Raw genomic sequence first — 25,974 nt, forward strand, 5'->3', positions numbered from 1 at the left:
AGAAAGGCCGTGCCCACTTGACGGCTTCTGCCTGGGGGTATGCATGTCGCATACATCATCGGCATTCATGACTCAGAAACCGAAGGATCCTCGCAATGCACAGTGCATGCGCTGGGGGGGATTGAAACGTCTGCAACCACACAGAATGACTGCAGACTTTTTATTTTAGACTGAACAACCCCTTTAAGTTTTGTCTTGAGCATGTGAAAGGCTGGTCGATGGGGCTGAGATCTGGTGACTGACTTGGCGATTGCAGAATGTTCCACTTCTTTGCCTTAAACTCCAAGGTTGCTTTCGCAGTATGTTTTGGGTCATTTTCCATCAGTACTGTGAAGCGCCGTCCAATCAACCTTGCTGTAGTTGGCTGAATCTGTAAATAAGTATCGCCCTGTATACTACAGAATTCATCCGGCTCCTTCTGTCTTCAGTCACATCATCAATAAACACTAGTGACCCAGCGCCATTGGAAGCCATGCATGCCATGCCATCACACTGCTTCCACCATGTTTTACAGAATATTTGTGATTTGGAATATGAGCCGTTCGAAGCCTTCTCCATATTTCTCCTTCCCATCATTCTGGTACTGGTTGATCTTAGTTTCATCTGTCCAAAGAATGCTTTTCTAGAACTGGGCCGGCCTCTTTAGATGTCTTTTGGCAAAGTCTAATCTGATCTTTCTATTTTTAAGGCTGATTAATGGTTGCACCTTGGGAACCTTCTGTATTTGCTGTCATGAAGTCTTCTCTTTATGGTAAACTTAGATACTGAAACACCTACTTCCTGGAGTGTTCTTCAATTGGCTGGATGTTGTGAAGGGTTTTTTCTTCACCATTGAATGGATTCCGCAGTCATCCACGACTATTGCCTTCCGTGGAGGTCCAAGTGTTTTTGAGATACCAGGCTAACCAGAGTGCTCTTTTTTTGGCAGAATGTACCAAACTGTTAATTTGGCCAATCCTATCTCTCTGGTGGATTTCTTCGCTTTTTCAGCCTAATGATGATCTGTTGCTCTTCCATTGAGATCTTCTTTGACTGCATGGGTTCACAGCAGCAGCTTTCAAATGCAAATGGAACACCTGGAATCAGCTCCAGACCTTTTCCTTGCTTAATTGATGATGGATTAAAGAGGGAATAGCCCATGCAGCCCATTAAAAAGCTTTTGAGATAACTTTTCAATTAATTTTGGTCCCTTTAAAAAGAGGCAGCTACATATTAAAGAGCTGTAATTCCTAAACCCTTACTCCTAGGGTGTGAATACCCTCTAATAAAAGATGAGAGTCTGCACTTTAAGCCCATATTGATTTAATTATATCTTTAATATCTTTTGATAAACAGCTAAAATGCCAAAACTTGTGTCACTGTCCAAATATTTCTGAACCTAACTGTAATTTAAGGTAAGGTCACAGTACAAAAATAATGCACACAGTGATGTCACAACCTAGAAGTAATTCACCGTGATTGTTACAGTACAAGAATAATGTACCTCTGTTACAAATAGTTTGGCCACACAATGTAAACTGGAGCCTACCTAGGTTTAATGATGTTTTACGTAGACAATGAAGTGGCCGACTTCCAGACACAATGGAAAAGTCAGTGGGTAAACAGTCAGATGCCAGTGTAAGTGGTGGATATATACTTAGACACATGACTTGGCATCGCGTTTTTGATGATCATGTTAGCAAGCCATTTTTTTCTATCCCCTTCTTTTATAAAAGCCGTGTAGTAATTGATGCCACGCCATCGCTTCTTCTATTGGCACTGAATAAACAAAAGGCACACAGCACCGTAACATAGAAATGCTATTATTGCCCTCACATCGGCTTCAGAGCTGTGTGCAAATAGGCTCTGGTAAAAATAAATATGAGGCTTTACATAGGCCGTGAATTAGATGCAGGTGTCCGGGGATTTCTATGTGTTTATAGGAAACTCAATCAGTGCGACAATGCAAACAGAGAACAATAGATGTTTAATGGTTAATGTAGTGGTTTCTTTATCATTACTGTTTATTTTATGTATCTCACCAAGAACAGGAATATTGTAAAACCAATCCTATTTCAAGTGCTCTGTGCAAATACACAAAAGAATAGGTGGACTGCGGAGATGGAGGCCGGTATTAGCCGTGTAGCGCATTGCCGCCTCTTAGTAAGTAGTGACATAAGAGTAGAGAGCTCGCTCTTACCTGGACGAGATGGTGCCACAATACTAGACACAAGGTACACATCCGCTAGGCAACCAGTAGCTCTTAAGATAGTAGAAAAAATCACTTATATAAAAATATAATTTACTAAGCTAATTGCACCCAGAATGTAGGTGCAAGTTGACAACAAAACGCTGGAGTAAAAGTGAGCACCATATAAAGTACAGACCAAAAGTTTGGACACACCTTCTCATTTAAAGATTTTTCTGTATTTTCATGACTATGAAAATTGTACATTTACGCTGAAGGCATCAAAACTATGAATTAACACATGTGGAATTATATACTTAGCAAAAAAGTGTGAAACAACTGAAAATATGTCTTATATTCTAGGTTCTTCAAAGTAGCCACCTTTCGCTTTGATGACTGCTTTGCACACTCTTGGCATTCTCTTGATGAGCTTCAAGAGGTAGTCACCGGAAATGGTCTTCCAATAATCTTGAAGGAGTTCCCAGAGACGCTTAGCACTTTTTGGCCCTTTTGCCTTCACTCTGCGGTCCAGCTCACCCCAAACCATCTCGATTGGGTTCAGGCCTGGTGACTGTGGAGGCCAGGTCATCTGGCGTAGCACCCCATCACTCTCCTTCTTGGTCAAATAGCCCTTACACAGACTGGAGGTGTGTTTGTGGTCATTGTCCTGTTGAAAAATAAATGATGGTCCAACTAAACGCAAACCGGATGGAACAGCATGCCGCTGCAAGATGCTGTGGTAGCCATGCTGGTTCAGTATGCCTTCAATTTTGAATAAATCCTCAACAGTGTCACCAGCAAAGCACCCCCACACCATCACACCTCCTCCTCCATGCTTCACGGTGGGAACCAGGCATGTAGAGTCCATCCGTTCACCTTTTCTGCGTCGCACAAAGACAAGGTGGTTGGAACCAAAGATCTCAAATTTGGACTCATCAGATCAAAGCACCGATTTCCACTGGTCTAACGTCCATTCCTTGTGTTCTTTAGCCCAAACAAGTCTCTTCTGCTTGTTGCGTGTCCTTAGCAGTGGTTTCCTAGCAGCTATTTTACCATGAAGGCCTGCTGCACAAAGTCTCCTCTTAACAGTTGTTGTAGAGATGTGTCTGCTGCTAGAACTCTGTGTGGCATTGACCTGGTCTCTAATCTGATCTCCTGTTAACCTGCGATTTCTGAGGCTGGTGACTTGGATAAACTTATCCTCAGAAGCAGAGGTGACTCTTGGTCTTCCTTTCCTGGGGCGGTCCTCATGTGAGCCAGTTTCTTTGTAGCGCTTGATGGTTTTTGCAACTGCATTTGGGGACACTTTCAAAGTTTTCCCAATTTTTCACACTGACTGACCTTCATTTCTTAAAGTAATGATGGCCACTCGTTTTTCTTTACTTAGCTGCTTTTTTCTTGCCATAATACAAATTCTAACAGCCTATTCAGTAGGACTATCAGCTGTGTATCCACCTGACTTCTGCACAACACAACTGATGGTCCCAACCCCATTTATAAGGCAAGAAATCCCACTTATTAAACCTGACAGGGCACACCTGTGAAGTGAAAACCATTTCCGGTGACTAGAGAAGGTGTGTCCAAACTTTTGGTCTGTACTGTACATTAAGTGATTTAAGCATTTTTTGAGTCTCACATGACATAAACAGTGGCTGGTGTAAAGCATGACACTGTGTGCGGTTACTCACCTGTGCTGGCTCTAGCACCGGACTTTGCGTCCTACTCCTCTTTCCAATGGCTCTCTCTGCTCGTCAGCATGTTGAGCTGCCACTCTCTTGGGCCATATAGGCATGTTCAGGAAGCAGGACAGCGCCAGAGTATTCAGTTAGTCATCATCCATACAACTACCATGGTGTAAACTCAGCTCTGTTGCATCAATAAGTACACTCTGCTATATTGCTGTGTCAGATTTGCGTCTGAACTTCCTGCACAACTCAACTCTTCTACTCCAGTTCCACAATGAAAAATTAACTCTGCTGGAGCAGCTCTGACTTTGAACCTTCTGTGCTTCAGTTCAGCTTTTCCGGTTCTTCATCGTTAACTCTACTCAGCTTCCTTGCTGCAGCTTAAATTCCACTTCATAGTTTTCCATGGTTCCAGTTCTGCTCTTCTAGTCACTGTCCTACCACATTCGCCTCTATTAGTCCAACAGGATCCTCCTGCTGCAACAGCACCATCAGTTCATGCTGCATAAGAGCTGGTTGTCTGGACAAATTGCTTTTTGGATACACCACTCCAGGATAGATATAACAGGTGACAAAAGTTTGGTGCATATTATTGGCATGAAACTACCAATAGGTGGTGTAAAGATACACAAAAGATGCACCAAATTTATAATCGAGCATGAGCCCTGAAGTTAAATTTGGCACATTTTCACTGCCTAGTCTAAGTTCACATTATTGGTATTAGAATTTGCCCATATGTTATGTTGGCGTTTTTAGTTTGCTACTTTTATACCATTTTTCTTTCTCACACTTTTGAAGTCCTGTGGGAAAGCCTATGGGCCAAGAAAATTGCCATAACTAGTGATTTTTTTGAAAAATAATATAAAAAGCTGTACACTCAAAGTGCTGCAAAAACACTGCAGGGTTTATAAAAAAAATATTGTATACACATATATATGAATGTATACAGTATGTGTACGTGCTTTAATTACTGGGTAACAGGATGGGTTTTATGCTGCATGTGGAGTATGGGGACCCAAGGTGAGCAATCATGCACAGTGCCATATAAAGAAGTAAGATCTAGAGTGTAAGCTCTTAATGTCAGCAGGGTCCTTTCTCTCCTGTAGACTGTAAGCTCTTAAGGTCAGAAGGGTCTTCTCTCTCCTGTAGAGTGTAAGCTCTTATGGTCCGCTGGGTCCTCTCTCTCCTGTCGAGTATAAGCTCTTATGATCAGCAGTGTCCTTGCTCTGTCTCTGGGAGAGTATAAGCTCTTATGGTCAGCGGCGTCCTCTCTGGTATGATCAGACCATGTTCCTGCACGGTCAGACACAGCCATTACACAGTACACAGCAGGGGCACATTTATAAGATTATCTCAGCACAGGAACATTTTTTTAATCATATCCAATTGTAGATCTTATTTTTATTCTAAGATTTAGTGAATAAAATTAACTTTTGTTCGTAGGAAGACCCCTTTAATACATAGTCTTGATGAAACAACTTATGCTCCAAGCAAAGATGATCACCAGTGTTTTGGCTGAAGAGCTTCGTCTGGTCATACATTACTACAGCAGGGAATTTGTACTATTACATATCAGCCAATCAAATGAATTGCAGCCATGTCATAATGTCGTACATAGACTAGCAATGTGAGCAGATTTTTGTCATGCAATTGTCTTAAAAAAGCAGACCATAGACAGTTAGGTATCTCTGTTACACAGCTGTCCCGGGTATCCCGGGCTCTGTTTCCATCCCCTGGATCCACTGCCCTCTTCTGTGCTCCATATCGGGTTTTACAAGTGGCCCCCTGAAAACTCCCATAACATCAACTGCTTAGGCCTATTTATGACCTGTAAGAAACACACCTGTGTCTTGGTATTAAGACTCTTAGTCTTGTTTATTTTGCTGTGCTCCTCTATGTGCTCCTGGCCTGAATTTGCCTGCGTTGTTTTGGCCTTTCCAGCGTCCTCTCTGGACCTGTCTGCCGGTGGCCTCCAGTATCCTCTAAGTCCGCTCTCCCAACGTGCAAAGCTTCCTACTGCTGCATCAATGCCCGGGATACGACCTGGGACTTAGAAGATCTACCTTGCCTAGTGAGCCTAAAAGAATGCATAGAAAGCCATAGGATTATGACTAAGAGCGCCTGTGTTGCACCAGAAACACGTCAGTTTTCTTTTAATCTCCAGTTGTTAATGGTTTTCCAATAAATTCATTATTTTATCTGGATAGTTGTGCCGAATAAAACCCTCGTTTCTCCTACCTTGGCTGTAATCTCCAGTGTTGTGGCTGAAATGTTTTGTCTGGTCACACATTACTACTACATACACTGGCAATGTGAGACCTAGGGTTTAGAAGATCCACCTTGGCTAGTGAGCCTCAAAGAATACCAAGACAATGCATCCCAAAGATGCACTCCTATGTTTGGGAGAATAGGCTGAGATGACTGACAGCCGAAGAATCATTCGGTCTACAGCCATCCAATGTGCATGGCCGGCTTTAGGCACAGCCAATAGTGCATATTTTCTGTATGGCGACAGCTGCTAGACACTTTTGCCAGTGGTTTATCTCCAAGTAGAATAAAAGGATCTGACAACTGAAATTCAACAGCACAATCCTTCTACCTCCGATATCATCTGTCAAAGAGGGTAGCAAGGCTTCCACGCTCATTCAGCTGAAACCGGAGGGTTTACGCTAATGTGCATTGGGGCTTTTAGGCTGTCCACACACGTTAGATGTCATCCACCATTGGCAGGACTGTCTGACAATATAATGTTTATTGAGGGTGTCCTGACCAGATGTCAGGGGAAATAAAAATTTGGAATGGTAGAGTTCAATTCTTTGTCCCCATGGCATAATAACCACCACCAGAGGTGTCTGACTGGGGCTTATTCCCACTTTCCCATTAAAACAATATACCATTTGGTCGAGCGTTAAAACGTTTTCGGAGGAGGGGGAGGTTAGGTATAATAATTGTCAGTCAAATGGGCGTTTTTATATGCAGAGATATGGGGAATGGAGGGCTGTTATCACGCATCGTAAAGTAAAAAAGGTAGGAGAAATTCCTTTAATACTAGAGATTTAGAGAGCAGCGAATGTTTCAATGTTCCTTATGAATCGGGGCACCTGGATTTGTGTGAAAGCGGCTGTGCACGGAAAAAAAGGAAACAAATGCTTTTCTGAGCAAATAAAAAAGAGGAAAAAATAATCCACGTGGGAGTTTACAATGGGGAACTAATACACTGCTTAGGTGGCACTTAGCGACTATGAAAATTAAATATAAGACACTCGAGATTTATTGAGTAGAGGCAGCCAGCACTTGTTCCTAATCACAGACATGGAGAAGTGGTTTGGTCTCAGCATTGATAACTGATATTAACATATTCATTAGGCTGGTAGTCTCTGGAAGACAGAGGGTGTCAATGACCGCTTCATTCTTGTTAAGGGCGTTTGATCCTGTCACCAATTTATGTACAATAAAAAGTATTGACAAGCAGATTAAACACGGGCAAGGGCGACTTCTCAAAGCCAAGTCTGGATGCCTGCGGAAGGGAATGAGTGGGAGAAGAAAACGAAGAATATTCACAAACACAACAACGAAAAAAAAGAGAGGATTAGTCGGAATAAATTGGGGTTGATAAAAGGGGTATTTTGGCACCTGTGTGTTTGTGAGCTGCCCGCCATTGACCCAGATCTGCATATTATTGAAATACTAATTGTTTCCATGATTAAAAACTAAGATGAGCTGATATTCACAGCACATCAACGTTAATATAGAACTTGATCCATATAATTATTTTCATTTTCTTAGTAAATACATTTGTTTCGTAAGGGGGTGCATTATACCCTGCTGGAAGAAGAGTTTTTATTTTTTTCCCCTGAGAGACCCAGAGCTTAGTGGTTACAGTAACTTCCAGTTATACAAGCTTAAAGAGGACCAGTCACGTGTCCAAAAAAATCCCTGTGCTGACCCGAATCTACTGGTGCATTTTGTTTATAATTTTGTCCTTCCATTCTGGAGTTTTGCAATTTTTTCTACTTTGATTCCAGGCATACTTGTAGTCCAAGAGGGCATATCAAAAACTTTTCTCTTGGGGCGTGAAGTCATCCCGTTCTATGATGCTTCTCAATGGCTCCTCGGCAGCATCCGATACTGATTGCACATCGTGATCTCATGAGATCTCCCTGTTCTTAATGTGTTTTGCTTGTGTGACGTATGCTCAGGTAAGTCTTCTTACAGTGTGGTCTCGCAAAAACAAGGAGCTCTCGTAACGGAGGGATGAAAATAAAAAACAGTGGATTCAGGGCAGCACAGGGATTTTGGGCAAGATTTTTTTTGGGCATGTGACAGGTCCTTTTAAGAGTTTTTTTTCCACAAGACTTGACATCCACAGGATAGGTAATAGCTTCCTGATCACTATGGGGTTTAACCACAGGGATCCCCACTGATCTGAAGAACAGAGCTCTGAAGAATCTGAAGAACCCCTTCTGAATGGAAGTCGAGCATGCACACCTCTGCTCCATTCATGCTAAATGTGATTGAGCACTTTCCAAGCATAGGAACTCAGACTACAGTCAATGTCATCACTGTCCCCATTGGGGCTCACAATCTAGATTCCCTATCAGGATGTCTTTGGAGTGTGGGAGGAAACCGGAGAACCCGGAGGAAACCCACGCAAACATGGGGAGAACATACAAACTCCTTGCAGATGTTGTCCTTGGTTGGATTTGAATCCAGGACCCCAGCGCTGCAAAGCAACAGTGCTAACCACTGAGCCACTATCTCCGAGAGACTCTTTCCTTTCAGGTCAATATGCTATAATAGACAAAGGGGTAAGGTGTTGCCCAATAGAGTTGACCCCTTAAAGGGTTAAAACTAGGGAAACGTAGTGTCCATTATGGTCTGCCCAATTCCTCTGCATTTCTATATATTCAAAACCAAATAAAGATGTAACTAGATGTAGATATTACAGTTTCTCCTTGAGTCTTCTTATATTAAGAAAACCTCTTCATGACCCCATGTTTCTTGTAACCTTCCACTTCCTCACACGGTTTCCACTCATCCCTGTTTTTCTCTGAATGCCTTGTTTACAACAGATTGACCCCTTTTCTATTCTGTAATTGTCTTCCTGACCCCTTACAATCTGTTTTACGCCCACTACATTCTATTGAAGACCGCATTTACAAATGTGGCCAGTGACTTGCTAACTGCAAAGATCAATGGCCACCTCTTTCATCGTGCATTTATAGACAGTCCCGGACAAGAAACAGATGTCCACCTGTTTCTTCACCATAATGATCCCTGAGTCCTCTCCCGGTTGTCACCGTGACCAATAATGGTCAACGCCTCTTCATCATTTATATTTGCTTAATGGTACATTAAAGGGGTTGTCCAGCATTAGAGAACATGCTCCAATGAAGTCAATGAGGCTGAGCTGCAATACCAAACACATCCCTGGGACAAGAGACTATGGTTCCCGATTCATGGTTTGTGATTTAATGAAGTCACTTTTCTTTTTTTTTGACTTCTGGTATTTGATGATGTTTTTACACCGAGTTCTTCAAAATGGAGCACGCGGTTCATGAAGGGGCGTGGCTAGGAATTAAAAATAGGCTCTGGAGGCGGAGTCTATTGAAGATCCTTCTCTGGAACACAGATCTTTTTCAGCTCATTTGCATATAAGAAGAATGTGAATTTCTCAGGAACCTTTTGTCGGATCGCAGATATCAAGGTATCATTTGATTCAACTTTCTAAGACTTGCATGGCCATATAGACGGCTTAGGATGGTTAATCCTACTGAAAGATGCCAGTTAAATAAGTTAGAAAACAAACAAAAAATGCTAGAATGCTAGAATTACCTGCTTATATAAGCAAATGCAAGAAAAAAAAAGAAGCTTTTTTTTCTTTCTCACTTCCGGTTGAGAATAATTCATTGGCAGTATGATCAACTATTACAAATATATATAATATATATACAGTGCCTACAAGTAGTATTCAACCCCCTGCAGATTTAGCTGGTTTGATAAGATGCAAATAAGTTAGAGCCTTCAAACTGCATTCGAGAGTAGGATTTATGAACAGAAGCATAAATCTTACAAACCAAAAAGTTATGTTGCTCAGTTGAATTTTATTAAATTTTAAACATAAAAGTGTGGGTCAATTATTATACAACCCCTATGTTTAATATTTTGTGGAATAACCCTTGTTTGCAATTACAGCTAATAATCGTCTTTTATAAGACCTGATCAGGCCGGCACAGGTCTGTGGAGTTATCTTGGCCCACTCCTCCATGCAGATCTTTTCCAAGTTATCTAGGTTCTTTGGGTGTCTCATGTGGACTTTATTTTTGAGCTCCTTCCACAAGTTTTCAATTGGGTTAAGGTCAGGAGACTGACTAGGCCACTCCAACACCTTGACTTTTTCCCTCTTGAACCAGGCCTTGGTTTTCTTGGCTGTGTGCTTTGGGTCGTTGTCTTGTTGGAAGATGAAATTACGACCCATCTTAAGATCCTTGATGGAGGAGCAGAGGTTCTTGGCCAAAATCTCCAGGTAGGCCGTGCTATCCATCTTCCCATGGATGCGGACCAGATGGCCAGGCCCCTTGGCTGAGAAGCAGCCCCACAGCATGATGCTGCCACCACCATGCTTGACTGTAGGGATGGTATTCTTGGGGTCGTATGCAGTGCCATCCAGTCTCCAAACGTCACGTGTGTGGTTGGCACCAAAGATCTCGATCTTGGTCCCATCAGACCATAGAACCTTGAACCAGTCTGTCTCAGAGTCCTCCAAGTGATCATGAGCAAACTGTAGACGAGCCTTGACATGACGCTTTGAAAGTAAAGGTACCATACAGGCTCGTCTGGAACGGAGACCATTGCGGTGGAGTACGTTACTTATGGTATTGACTGAAACCAATGTCCCCACTGCCATGAGATCTTCCCGGAGCTCCTTCCTTGTTGTCCTTAGGTTAGCCTTGACTCTTCGGACAAGCCTGGCCTCGGCACGGGAGGACACTTTCAAAGGCTGTCCAGGCCGTGGAAGGCTAACAGTAGTTCCATAAGCCTTCCACTTACGGATGATGCTCCCAACAGTGGAGACAGGTAGGCCCAACTCCTTGGAAAGGGTTTTGTACTCCTTGCCAGCCTTGTGACCCTCCACGATCTTGTCTCTGATGGCCTTGGAATGCTCCTTTGTCTTTCCCATGTTGACCATGTCTGAGTGCTGTTCACAAGTTTGGGGAGGGTCTTAAATAGTCAGAAAAGGCTGGCAAAAGAGATCTTTAATCCACACATGTGAAGCTCATTATTCTTGGTGCCTGAACTACTTCTTAATACTTTAGGGGGACCAAACAGAATTCTTGTGGTTTGAGGGGTTGAATAATAAATGACACTCTGAATTAACTTTTAACGTTTTTAAAAAAAAAAAAAAAAAAAAAATTTGCTGCAGTGCATTTCCCACTTCCAGGCTGATCTACAGTACAAATGTCACAATGCCAAGTTAATTCCACATGTGTCAACCAGCTAAATCTGCAGGGGGTTGAATACTACTTGTAGGCACTGTATATATATATATATATATATATATATATATTATATATATATATATATATATATATATATACAGTACAGACCAAAAGTTTGGACACACCTTCTCATTTAAAGATTTTTCTGTATTTTCATGACTTTGAAAATTGTACATTCACACTGAAGGCATCAAAACTATGAATTAACACAAATGGAATTATATACTTAACAAAAAAGTGTGAAACAACTGAAAATATGTCTTATATTCTAGGTTCTTCAAAGTAGCCACCTTTTGCTTTGAGAACTGCTTTGCACACTCTTGGCATTCTCTTGATGAGCTTCAAGAGGTAATCACCGGAAATGGTTTTCACTTCACAGGTGTGCCCTGTCAGGTTTAATAAGTGGGATTTCTTGCCTTATAAATGGGGTAGGGACCATCAGTTGTGTTGTGCAGAAGTCTGGTGGATACACAGCTGATAGTCCTACTGAATAGACTGTTAGAATTTGTATTATGGCAAGAAAAAAGCAGCTAAGTAAAGAAAAACGAGTGGCCATCATTACTTTAAAAAATGAAGGTCAGTCAGTCCGAAAAATTGGGCAAACTTTGAATGTGTCCCCAAGTGCAGTTGCAAAAACCATCAAGCGCTAAAAAGAAATTGTCTCACATGAGGACCGCCCCAAGAAACAAAGACCAAGAGTCACCTCTGCTTCTGAGGATAAGTTTATCCGAGTCACCAGCCTCAGAAATCGCAGGTTAACATCAGCTCAGATTAGAGACCAGGTCAATGCCACACAGAGTTCTAGCAGCAGACACATCTCTACAACAACTGTTAAGAGGAGACTTTGTGCAGCAGGCCTTCATGGTAAAATAGCTGCTAGGAAACCACTGCTAAGGACAGGCAACAAGCAGAAGAGACTTGTTTGGGCTAAAGAACACAAGGAATGGACATTAGACCAGTGGAAATCTGCTTTGGTCTGATGAGTCCAAATTTGAGATCTTTAGTTCCAACCATCGTGTCTTTGTGCGACGCAGAAAAGGTGAACGGATGGACTCTACATGCCTGGTTCCCACCATGAAGCATGGAGGAGGAGGTGTGATGGTGTGGGGGTGCTTTGCTGGTGACACTGTTGGGGATTTATTCAAAATTTAAGGCATACTGAACCAGCATGGCTACCACAGCATCTTGCGGCGGCATGCTATTCCATCCGGTTTGCGTTTAGTTGGACCATCATTTATTTTTCAACAGGACAATGGCCCCAAACACACCTCCAGGCTGTGTAAGGGCCATTTGACCAAGAAGGAGAGTGATGGGATGCTACGCCAGATGACCTGGCCTCCACAGTCACCCGACCTGAACCCAATCGAGATGGTTTGGGGTGAGCTGGACCGCAGAATGAAGGCAAAAGGGCCAACAAGTGCTAAGCATCTCTGGGAACTCCTTCAAGATTGTTGGAAGACCATTTCCGGTGACTACCTCTTGAAGCTCATCAAGAGAATGCCAAGAGTGTGCAAAGCAGTCATCAAAGCAAAAGGTGGCTACTTTGAAGAACCTAGAATATAAGACATATTTTCAGTTGTTTAACACTTTTTTGTTAAGTATATAATTTCACATGTGTTAATTCATAGTTTTGATGCCTTCAATGTGAATGTACAATTTTCAAAGTCATGAAAATACAGAAAAATCTTTCAATGAGAATGTGTGTCCAAACTTTTGGTCTGTACTGTATATATATACACACACACACATACATATATATTATACTTACACACAAGTATTTTTGCTCCGAGTGTTGTCTGTGGAAATAGTAGACAGCACTTGGACCAATATTATTCAATGGGAAACTGCAGATGAGTGATCTTTTTCACTGACCCAATCTGCATGTGAAAAAATATTTCAGCGTGCACTAGTTTCTTCTGTGAATTGGATGAGATTCGCCCATTCAAGTCTATGGGTGCATAAAAAAAGTTGGATGCCATATGGAGACACAGTATAGCAGCCGTTTTTTTTTTTACGGATACATACATTGCAATTCTGTAACATGGGAAACTGTAAATTGTCTTGTAAATGATTAATAGCTGCTGAGTAAAAAAAACGAATTGTACACGGATGACAAGTGAGAACAAATATTGTCAGGGATTTTTGGATCAAAAGTTATGCATTTTTTTTTATTTATACGCTCATGTGAACCTGCCCTTATAAAGTAATTATGGCCTTTAGGTAAACTCTCATTATGATGATGAATAAACTTCTGACAGCTGCAAAACCCATTATTTTTAGCATGCCCGGCAAAGTAAGCTGCCAGAATGCCATGTTGGTCCACTGCCAATAAACCCAAAAGATGATAGGGTTAAGAGAGTACTCCAGCAAATCCTTCAGATCATGAAAGGGCCTACAGGCAGCTGCTGCCTTTTTTTCTTGCATTATTTCCTTTACTTTATAGATGGACATACATGTACTGTATAAGTCATGAATACACAGTATTACACTTGCTGGGTGAACTATAATATATTCCAATTTACCAGAGTAGCTTCTATAATGTCAATGGAAAATTAGGAACCAAACAGGAGAAATCCTCATTATACAGTTAAGAAACAGGAGTTCATGGTTTGACAGGTTGGGCACATTTTATTCATGTGACTCCTATTTGGGGAGGTGGCACAGGTTCCCCAACCTATTTAACTTTGTGCCCAGGACATAAAGCTCTTTATGCAAAGAAAGCAAGATGAATGGGGTCTGTATGGAGCCCCTTCTCTCGGTAGATGGCAATGTATGCAATGCAAAGTGTTCTGTGCCAGGAAGGAAACTGCTTGTACCGCAGACTCCCGCGAGATCAGCCACTTGGCTTTGACAAACTATGATCCAACTCATCATATTGGAAAGTTTCGTTTTCCGCACGATGTCCTTCCTGTTCCCGCTAACTTCTATAGTAAAAAAAGTAGGATAGGAAAAAAAAGAGACGGCAGCAATTTTGTGCCATGGTGTGTCCTGTTTTAAAAGGTTAGCCCCCCCCAACCACCCACCACCCAAAAACTAGTTATCCCCATTTTACTTGCTGATCTCTAGGGGTCCAGTTGCTGGGATTCCCAGTGATTCAGACTCTACAGCTCAACCCAACCTCCACTCTGTTTATTGTACATGGGACTGCCGGAAAGAGCGGAGCACTCTACTTGGCAATCCCATCGACAATGAATGGAGCTGAGGAGCTTGCCCACATCCACTCCATTCATGGTCTCATGGTTCCAGGCCCCAATCTTAGGATTGCTGAGGCTCCCAGCCAGTAACATGGAGTCTGGTGGCCCACTGTTCAGCTACATGCAAATATCATATTACCCTCACATTCACAAATTGGCTTATATTTCTATGTAATAATAAACAGAGTAGTTTTGTTAAATGAATGTTGAGATGATGCCCTTGTCTGTACATAGTGAAACATGTATTGCGCCAACTACTTAATTGGCATGGAGAGTCCATCTCTGCATGGTGGCCCACCGGAGGATCCTCATGTTCTCCTGTAGGCCAGTCCGAGCCTGGTACCAGCAATCAGCAAGTTAGATTTATGGGTAGATTGTTTTTTATGGGGGGGGATAGACTATTAAAGAGTTATCCGTCCATTTACCCACACTACATCTCTCTCTCGCAATCTATCTTATATTTCTATATTATTGGCCGTTCATACGCCCAGTGTAAATATGTAAGCTGGATGGACAAAACTATTGATACAAGTACTCAACATCCCATTGTAAATCCATTGAATCAACCAGGTCGGGAGAGGGGATGGGAGAGTCAGCTCACCAGAAGTAAAAGCCCCTGTGGCCGCAGGAGGGAGACATCACAAGGAGCCGCCCTGGTCAGGGCTGCAGCAGGATGGTCATCAGGAAAGGAGTCCTCCAGCGATGAGGGGCACGTATAACATTTCACGTTTGTTAGGAAAACTAAAAAGCTGTGTATCTGGACATACAAGGCACATAGAGTCTACAAACCTATGCGTTTCGGTGTATAGTCATGGTATGGTATGGTATGCCTATTGGAAATCCATAGACATAAATATGTAGTTGGTCCCCACTTCAGTTATATAGCAGCTCCAACTCTTCTGGGACTGGTTTCTACAAGATTCTGGGAATATTTCCGTTTTAATTTTTGCCCCTTTAACCAGAAGAACATTAGTGAGGTCAGACACTGATGTTGGAGGTGAGACTGGGCTCATAGTCTCCTTTCTAGTTCATCCCAAAAGTGTTGGATGGGTTTGAGGTCAGGGCTTGGTGTTTTTCCACACCAAACTCCCCCAACCATGTCTTTATGGACCTTGCTTTGTGCACTGGGCACAGTAATGCAATGCTGGAACATAAAGGGCCTTCCCCAAACTGTTACCACAGCTGAAAGCAAACAAATGTCCAAGATGTCTTGGTATGCTGAAGCATTAAGTTTTTTCTTTTCACGGGAAATTAGTCACTGAGATCAATGACTGCGTAAAGCCATGATGCACGCTGATGATGTCATCGCTGCAGCCTAGACTCCAGGAACGGAGCAGTGTCGGGGAGCCGCCGCGGGACCTAGGGAAGGTGAATACCGGCTGGGTTTGTTATTTTAACGTGTTTTACACAGTTTGGGACCTACTTTCCTGAAAGTTAACATCACTTCTCACTGCCAAGAAGCGGAACCCTCTGTCAGCTAAACCGCCTAGAATTAAAAATTGTATCTGTACTGATACATTGTAGCAAACTGTGTACTGCCATGCTTATACTTCTTATAGATTTCTCAGCCCCAGGTTTCCAGGTTTCTTACTGGTAACCAAGATCTTGTAAATGGTGAGAAATTACATTACAAATGATGAAAGTTTCAGAACTGTTTATTATATGTTGCTTTACTTTTATTCACATAAAATCCAAAAACGAAAACCCTTTAATTGCTACAATTGGGCGCCTATTCCAAATACTCTAATGTAATCCTATTATCAAAATTGCTTTCTTGTAAACAGGAGTATTTAGGATAAGTGTGAATAAGCTGTGGCAGGAGAGGCTTAGGCTATGTTCACACGTTGCGTTTTTTGCTGCGTTTTCTTTCTTCAGGCGAAAGCTGCTCTCTTGGCAGTAAAGAAGCTGCTTACAAAAAGCAGGTTTTGCTGAGTTTTTGCTGCATTTTTGTCAGTGTACATTTGTCTCTTGTGCTAGTTTAGTGCGTAAAAAATAACCTGATTCAACTTCCTCAGGTTTTTGCACCAAGAACGCAGCAAAACCTGATACCTGCATTTTTGCTGCGTTTTTTGTATTTATCCATTGCTTTCTATAGGTGAAAAAACGCTGAAAGAAATGACATGCTGCAATTTGCAAAAACGCAGCAGTTTACCAAATCAGTCAGGAAAAAAAAAAACAATGTGTGTGCATGATATTTCTGAAATCTCATAGACTTTGCTGGTACTGTCAACCGCAGCTAAAAATTTGCATAAAAAACAGCAGCAAAAACGCAACGTGTGAACATAGCCTAACACTGCCGTGTACATGCCTGTATTCTGCCGACGACGTCTGCAGGAAAGTACAAGGAACTAAATTCCCAACTACCCTGTTCTATCATCCGAGCTGCCCCTGCATGCAGTCGTAACACCCCAATATGTTAAAGGAGTTCTATGCCGTTGACAATTCCTAATTAATTAATAATATAGAATATTATTAATTAATAATAAACTTCTCCCAAAGTATCCTTATGTTTGTACCCCGAGCAATGAGCGCTAATCTGTTGAGCAGCACAGCAGTAAGTGTTCAGTTCACCTGCAGGGGGCACCACAGGGGAAATGAAGCATTACACTAAGCTTTATGGGCTATCTGCTTAATGCAGGACAGGACAGGTCCTCCAGAGCAGGGTTCTCCAACTCCAGTCCTCAAGGTCCACCAACAGGCCATGTTTTCAGGATTTCCTTAGAATGGCCCTGATGATAATTACATCACCTGCACAGGCAATACTAACGAAATCCTGAAAACATGGCCTGTTGGTGGACCTTGAGGACTGCAGTTGGGGAACACTGCTCCAGAGGATACTAAACACTGGACCCTCCTCTAATAACTCCAAATTACTTACTAGGGTATATGAAATTGGATTTTCTAATTGGAGGACCCCATTAAATAGGATATTTGGGAAAAAAGATATACTCACCTACTGACACCCACCTGGAGGCCTCTCCATGGTCGGCGCTGACACAGGAAGAAGGGACGTCACCGTTCCAAAGCAGCAAGACCGCTGCCACCTGTGATTAACTGCAGCGGTCAGGTGACTTGAGCAGCATATTATCAGAAAAACATCCAATGATGTGCTGCTCAAGTTAACTGACCGCTACAGCCAATCACAGACCGCAGTGGTATTGGGCAGGTGGAACAGTGACGTTCCTTCTTCCTGTGTCAGCGCAGACCACGAAGCAGCTTGCCTGGATCCAGGTGGGTGCCGGTAGGTGAGTATGACTTAGTCCATTATTTTTTACAGTTTCAGGCCCCTGGGGAATTTTTCTTTTTGGCTGGACAACCCCTTTAAAGCGATCCCAAATCTTGCTCTTGCAGTGTAAATATCTATTGTTTCGATATGATATTGGGTATGAGCCTCAGTTGTGAATTCTCCAAAGCGCTGTGAAGTTGATTCACCAAACAGTTTACGCCAGCTTCGTCAACTTTTTAAAAAATGGATGAAACTTGGCACGAGGGGGGCTTAGCCTGGCGCACAAATTCATTTTAAGTTAAGCCAGGAAAGTCTACTCCAGTCCATGCCCTGAGTACGTTTCTGTCTCTGGCGCACGGCAGCCAAAAATTCATTAAGAGGAGCGTTGATCTTAATAAATTTGGAACAAAACGGCGGTCTTGATGAATCGGTCCCAAAGTATTGTGGCAAGAAGAGGGTTTTGGTGGTTGCAGACTCCTTCATACTCATACACATAAAAAAAAGTAATGGAGCGAGTAAAGCTGTAACTGGACCTGTCACCTATAGCCAAATACTTATATAGGACACAGTATAGGATCTATATACACTCTGTATAGTGACAGGACTGTCCGACATAAGGAGCAGACTTTCACATCCCCCACTTATAGAGCTGCTGTTATCTTATGTGGCAGGCGGCCTGGGCTTTCATAAAAGACCCCAACTAGATAGCACTCACATGTGCCAATGTATTGTGAGGACGGCAGTATGGCTTTAGGATGTATATGGCACCAGTATTCTGCTGGTTAAAGATTTTCCATAAAACACTGCAGAGATAATATCCCCTATCCGCCCCCATCTTCACACTGCTTCCCTGCAGAGCTGACAGGGAGGATAATGGCTGTCAATCAAACCGGTCTCTTCCATTTCTCTCCAGTCACTGACACACTTCTAGTAGCCCCTAGTTGTGTTATGAGGAGGTGCGTCCAGGTCATCGGTGATGTTTCCATCCACTGGGGTTGAAAAAAATATATATCTCAGAGACGGGGCATGGACCCACCGGGGCCTGGAAGGTCGGAGAGCCCAAAGCTAATTCTGAATTTGGTAGCGGTGACTGGGCACTCCAGCGTTTCCACATGTGCCCCAGCTGCTGGTCTGGGCAGTACTGGTGAGACCCCGATCGCAGAGTTTTCTATATCTGGAAAGGTAGTTTAATACAAGTAAAAAAAAGCTGTGACATTAACAAAATCACATCTAAAATTGTCCTGAACTATAAAGACATTGGAAATAATAAAAGTGTAGACATGTGCCGTACACCGAGATATCCGGTCATAGGACCAGACTATCCAATGACTCGAGAGCTGTGTGTCTACCTACATCCAAGGATCAGGTGCAAAATAATATCCTATGGCTAAAATTCCTATTTTTGATTAAAGTTAAAAAATATATATTTTCCAGAAATCCCCTTTATTTCTTAAAGACGTTGTACCATAAAAACAATTAATCACGCACCCACCAAATAAGAGACAACTTGCTGATCACAGGAGGTAGCGCTGATCCAGAGAGCAGGCTCTGAAGCGATGATCCCACTAATGTCTAAGGGGCTGTCAGAGATCGTGGAGTACAGGGCTTGACTACATCTGGCAGTCCCATGTAGAACGACTGGACGTTGTGCACATGTGGGACCAGTGCTCCATTCCATGATATGCAAAAAGTTTCTTCAAAGAGGAAGAGAGTAGGGTTTATAATGCCATCAATTGGAGGAAACAATCAGAGTAGTCATTATTGACCTCTTAAAGGGCCTTCCCAAATAACTTAGGATAAAAAGCCACATCAAAATCGTCTCTAAAAGAAATAGACCTCCATATGCAGAGAGCTGTTTCAGGGTTCTTGCCACTTGTCAGTGCAAAGTAGGAGACTGGTTGGCTGGGTGAGTGGCCTATGAAAGGGGTATTGTTTCTCCTTTAAGGAAATCAGTCACCAGGTTTTTGCTACCCCATCTGAAAGCAGCATGATGAGGAGACATAGACCCTGATTCCAGTGATGTATCACTTACTGGGCTGCTTGCTGTCATTTTGATAAAATCACTGTTTTACTTGGTGGTAACCTAGCAGTTCTCTGAATACTGTGTAACCTCGCCCACAAGACTGATAGGCAGATTTCAGCCTATGCACTGTGTACACAGAAAGTTGCCAATCAGTGGTAGGGGCGGTGTTACACAGAAATCATGAATACGGAGGACAACCTGGAAGCAAGTTTACTAGTCCTCTAGTGATAATCTCCTGCTTGTAAAACTCAAAACTACAGCAAGCAGGGCAGTAAGTGACACATCGCTGGAATCCAAGTCTCTGTCTCTACATTATGCTGGTCTCAGGTGGAATAAACCTAGCTTAGTGAGAGATTTCCTTTAAGAACACCAACAAGCTGGTGTAGGGAGACTTATAGGCTATGCTATCCTCCCTGGCAAATAGCCTCTTCATAGAGGAAGACAACAAGTTCTTTATGGCCCCAGACTGACTTCTAGGATTGCTACCTCTTATAGGTGGCACTAGAGACCCTGTTCTCTTTATCTATGAACAGGCAATTTGCATACCTTTATCCCAAAAAGCACTGCATGGCCTAAAAGTTTCCCTACACCAGCTTAGTGGTCGTCTTGTGGAGAAACTTTTCCCCAGTCTTCCATTCAAGTGAGGCAGTCTTGAATGCCGTTCTCAGGATTGGTTGGAGCCCAAGTGATCAGCAAGTTATTGTCTATCCTGTGAATAACTTCCATACATGGTACAACCCCTTTAAGTCATAATAAAGAGCATAACCCAATGCGAACCACCAAAAGTGAAATAAGTTAAAGGGGTTTCTTGGGTTTGAGAAGAAAAGTCTGCAGTCAGTCTAAGTAACTGAAGACCTCCAAATCGACACTGTGAGTGGCGGTCACTATATGGCCGTCCGTATTCACACAGACTGACTGCAGAGAATTCTTCTCAGATCAGGAAACCCCTTTATGTAATTAATTCCATCCCTGTCCCCAAATCATGAAGCTGGTGCACATTTCCCAGCAGTGGTAACACTACGTCTATAAATGTGACCCCCTCCTCATTCATTAAGCGAGTGGCCTCATTACTTGGGCTATGGAGTGCCGGTCACAATCCCCGTTTGCTGGTAACATATTTACCTGGTTATAAATCTATTATTTGTTAGGGAAACAGTTGCGCGTTGGTCTTATCGCAACATGTGCCTGCTTCCCACCAAGTGTCATGATTTCTGGAAATAAGTGTGATTGATACAGTGAGTAAACAGCTCTGCCATAAGTACAAATCCTCAACTATTAGGAGCCTCCGTTATTAGATATGAAGAAAGCAAAGAAATGCGACTCTAAAGGTGTCAAAAGTTAAAGCTGCAGAGTTAAAGTGCACAGTGAAGACTTATGGGTACATCATGGTGTCCCATGGGTGAAGGGAGTTATAATTACACCCTGAATTCAGAAAAGTTCAACATCTTATACTAAAAAACTATTATTTATCAAAGGAAGGCGAAAAAGTCTTAGAACAGCCCTGACCAATTTGCCATAGGTCGAAACAATTCCTCCCGGAATCCTACTGGCAATCTGAGACATAGTAACCCAATATATTATGTTATTTAAGGATTTCATATCTATCCACAGAAAAGATGTATGATCACAGTGGGTTCGGCAGCGCGGCAGCTGAGACCCCAACCATTCCTGAGAACAGGGGGCCCAAAGTCCCAGTGTAAATGCAGAAGTAGTGATCACGAACAAGCACCAAGCTCACAGACAGTGAGTGGAGCAGTGGTTGCACTACCGTGGATACTGTGGATGGGTAATGTTGCTGTGTTCTTTATGGGAAACCCTTTTAAATGTAAGCGGTCTCCAAATCCTTGTGAATGTTCAGTTACTTTACAGTTTAGGCAGAAAAGTAATGCTTTCTAATTTTGAGCTGAAATTACGCTTCTGCAATAACATTCTGGTGCAAGTTCTCTCTAAGAGTTCTCCATAAAACTTTATAAACACCAGCTGTCATCTCCTTATTCCGTAATGGGAATATCTGTATTCACTGAAGACACATTCTACATATGAACTGAGAATTTTGATTAATCCGCTAAAGCCATTGTCACCTGTAAAAATCTTTAAAAAAAAACAACCATATCTCTCACCTGTCCGCCGTGATGACACATTTCCGAGTGTCCCACGGCAATCAGATCATATGTAGGACAGTCACATCATCAGTGACTGCTGATGTGACTGCTCTACAAGACAGCAGGCTAAACACTGATACAGGAGTGTAATCACTCCTGTGTCAGTGTATAGCACTGAGCTGCCGCGAGTGAGGTCACTGGAGTTCAATCTGCCGATGAGCGCCAGTGACCTCACTTATGGCACCACAGCTGCTTGAAAATTTTCTCACCCAGCATTTTTGCCGTAAGTGAGGTCACCGGAGCTTCATGAGCTGATAAACTCCAGTGACCTCACTCCCGGCAGCTCAGCGATATACACTGCAGGAGCGATGATGCTCTTGTCAGTGTATCACTGGCTGCTGAATAGAGCGGTCACATGTAACGAGATCGGCGTGGGACACTCGGCACTACGGCCAGGACTATGGCAAATAGGTGAGGTTTATGGTGGTTTATTATTTTTTCTTTATTACAGGTGACATGGGCATCTGGGATTAGGCATTAAGGTGAGTATATAGTGCTTTTTTTTTTTTTTTTTTAAAGGGGACGTGGGCATCAGGGACAAGGTGTAGGTGAGTATAATGTGTTTTTTATTTTAATATTTATTTATTAATTTTAGCTTTTTTTTTTTTACTTTCAGCACAGAGAGACTACTGCTCCCATCCAGTGGCGCTTGCGCTCGCTATTTAGAATGATAGCATTCGCTGACTGATGGGGGGTAGTAGTCTCATCGGCCGGTGCCTGTCACTCGTGGTAAGCTTTTTACCGCGGGTGACAATCACAGCTGAGGGATCACGCTGACATCTGACAGTGTAATCCTGCAGCTCTCTGACTGCGGTAACGATGTTACCGTCGATCAGAGCCCGTGTTTCTCGCTCTATCATGCAGATGACAGTGCGGGAAACACCCGAACCTGGTCAGTAACACGGACTTCCTGAGGAAGTTCGTGTTCAGGGTCCTGTGCCCGAACAGTAGGTGTTCAGTACGGACCCCAAACTTTACAGTTCGGATTTGCCCATCTCTAGTTACTGGTGAACAGGGCACTTAGACTGCCCATGTCCAGGGTGGTACTGCATCCTTGAACAGAATATGTGGTTGGCACTTGAGAAGATCCTTCTCAGCCAGTGTCTCTCCATAAATCAGAGCAGAGATATAAAACCGGATTCAGTCCAAGGGCCACCCTGTCAGATCGAATCAATCCCAAGGCTGCAATAACACTTGGAGGAGTCATACTATCTGAGACATTTATTAAATATCCAAAATATATACCATAAATGTAGCAAAGCAAAGAAAAAAGTGAAAGCGGCATTCACCAAAAGAGCTTGTAAACCTCCTTAATGTATCAAAAAACATAAGGCAAAAACAGCAGAGAGCGTATTGCATCTGGAGCCACGTGGCCAGATGAAGCGCTAAAGAATAAACACAAAACAGACGTTGCCTGTGGGTACGTTTTCTCCTGTCTTATGTTTTGGATACATTAAATAGAATAACAAGCTCTTTTGGGGAGTGCCACTTACACCTTTTCCTTTCTTTTGCAATATTTGATGTTCTGTGACAGCAGCCGAGCATCGCTAGCCTAAGCATGTGTGTTGCCCCTCTCCAAATCGTTTTATCCAATCCTGTTCTTGGATTGTGGGATTTATACCATAAATGAATGATTTGCAGGTCCATTTTCAAGACTCTAACCTATCATGAGAAAGGCAATCCCCTTCTCCACCCTTCGCACTCTAGAAAGGAAAAGCCATTGTAGCTGAAATGGACGGGGTATGCTCTACTCCATTAGCTGCAATGAAGAAATTCGCACACATGAATGGCCTCGTCATCCACTTATCACTGTAGTTCCTCACGAGGGTAAGGAGACCCCTATTCTGCCAATATCTGCAACCGCAGCTATAACTTCACACTACCCATTAGGACTTACTTGTCCCTGCTACTGCCTATACGCTGATCCTCTCCCCTCTGGCAAGGAAGATATATGTGAGCATCCCCCCGATACAGACAAGCATGTCCATGACCAGATGGTAGTTGGGGGCTGCACAGAATGCCACTGTGGGTCACAGTGGCCGAAGGGTCACAAGTCCCCTATATAGCTCCACAGATTTATATATGCACATTTATATGGTTATGTGCATTAGGTTGCACAAGTATGGACTATCCACAGTGCCTTACCTACACCACAGCAAACAGGCGATGACATAATATTGCTGTTTACAAAAATGAATTTTTGCACAGGAGTTTAAAGGACAAAACAGAAGTACAGACTTATCATTTCATTATGAGTTATGGCGTCAGTGTTTCTCAATGTTCCAGGTCTTCACTTATCTTGGATGAGGCAATGTGCAGTTGTTTTCATGAATACACATTTAGAGTACACTGTGTGACACACTCCGCTTAGACTTACCTCCTCATCTTTTTCGGCTAGCTTAGCTTTCAGGGTATTTTCCATATCTTCCTTTTGTTGCTGGATCTGATAATACAAATATAATTGTTTTACATGGTGACAATAGTGGAAGCTTTCCTCTGTAATGACCGTCTACATCGAGTGCATGGTATAATCTATCCTCTGTAATGACCGTCTACACTGTGTGTATGGTGGAAGCTATCCTTTGTAAGGACCGTCTACAATGTGTGCATGGTGGAAGCTATCCTCTGTAATGACCGTCTACAGTGTGTGCATGGTGGAAGCTATCCTCTGTAATGACCGTCTACAGTGTGTGCATGGTGGAAGCTATCCTCTATAATGACCGTCTACAGTGTGTGCATGGTGGAAGCTATCCTCTGTAATGACCGTCTACAGTGTGTGCATGGTGGAAGCTATCCTCTGTAATGACTGTCTACAGTGTGTGCATGGTGGAAGCTATCCTCTGTAATGACCGTCTACACTGTGTGCATGGTGGAAGCCATCCTCTGTAACGACCGTCTACAGTGTGTGCATGGTAGAAGCTATCCTCTGTAATGACCGTCTACAGTGTACATGGTGGAAGCTATCCTCTGTAATGACTGTCTACACTCTACAGTGTGTGCATGGTAGAAGCCATCCTCTGTAATGACCCTGTACATCGTGTGCATGGTGGAAGCTATCTTCTGCATTGACCATCTACACTGTGTGCATAGTGGAAGCTATCCTCTTTAATGACCATCTACATCATGTGCATAGTGGAAGCTATCCTCTGTAACGACCGTCTACAGTGTATGCATGGTAGAAGCCATCCTCTGTAACGACCGTCTACAGTGTGTGCATGGTAGAAGCTATCCTCTGTAATGACTGTCTACAGTGTGTGCCTGGTGGAAGCTATCCTCTGTAATGACTGTCTGCACTCTACAGTGTGTGCATGGTAGAAGCCATCCTCTGTAATGACCGTCTACAGTGTGTGCATGGTGGAAGCTATCTTCTGTATTGACCATCTACACTGTGTGCATAGTGGAAGCTATCCTCTTTAATGACCATCTACATCATGTGCATAGTGGAAGATATCCTCTGTAACGACCATCTACACCTAGTGCATAGTGGACGCTATCCTCTGTAATGACCATATACAGAACAGTGTGTGAATGATGGAAGCTATCCTCTTTAATGACCATCTACACTGTGTGCATGGTAGAAGCTATCCTCTATAATGCCCATGTACACTGTGTGCATGGTGGAAGCTATCCTTTCTGGTTAGATCTAATAATGTAGTTTTTGATCCAGTGTTTTGAGCATAAAGAACCCTAGAAAACACTTGCCTGAACCAGCTGATTTTGGTGGGACCAGACAATTATTGTATGTATATAGTGTCTTCCTGACTGTCATCTAACACATGATGTCGGGGAACAAGGATTTGGATTGTTGAATTCCATTACTTAATCCTCTTTTTTCAAGGGAGATCATCTGCCACCAGAAGGGTCTTCCCAAAACGGTCTATTGGACTGTTAAAGAAAGCCAAGTACCGCATTTGTCTATTTTCAGTAGTGTCATTGACAATGCATGGAGAGGAGGAAATGTATGTGCACCTCTGCTCAACTCAGCACAGGGCGGCTTCTTAGAGAGTGGTAGAAGTTT

General features: G+C 42.8%; 1 protein-coding gene across 2 annotated transcripts in view; it reads right to left on the reverse strand.

The window, feature by feature from the left end:
* The window catches only part of CUNH10orf67 (chromosome unknown C10orf67 homolog), a 204,254-nt gene that overhangs the window by 119,274 nt on the left and 59,006 nt on the right, over positions 1–25,974 (reverse strand). For both annotated transcript variants that reach the window (XM_073676507.1, XM_073676506.1), the window contains exon 9: positions 24,334–24,399. In XM_073676507.1, coding sequence (XP_073532608.1) covers positions 24,334–24,399 — 66 coding nt within the window. The remainder of the gene's footprint in view (positions 1–24,333; positions 24,400–25,974) is intronic.

This window comes from Phyllobates terribilis, unplaced genomic scaffold (assembly GCF_046119375.1).
Source record: "Phyllobates terribilis strain yellow unplaced genomic scaffold, ASM4611937v1 Scaffold_4__5_contigs__length_816908805, whole genome shotgun sequence".
Lineage (NCBI taxonomy): Eukaryota > Metazoa > Chordata > Amphibia > Anura > Dendrobatidae > Phyllobates > Phyllobates terribilis.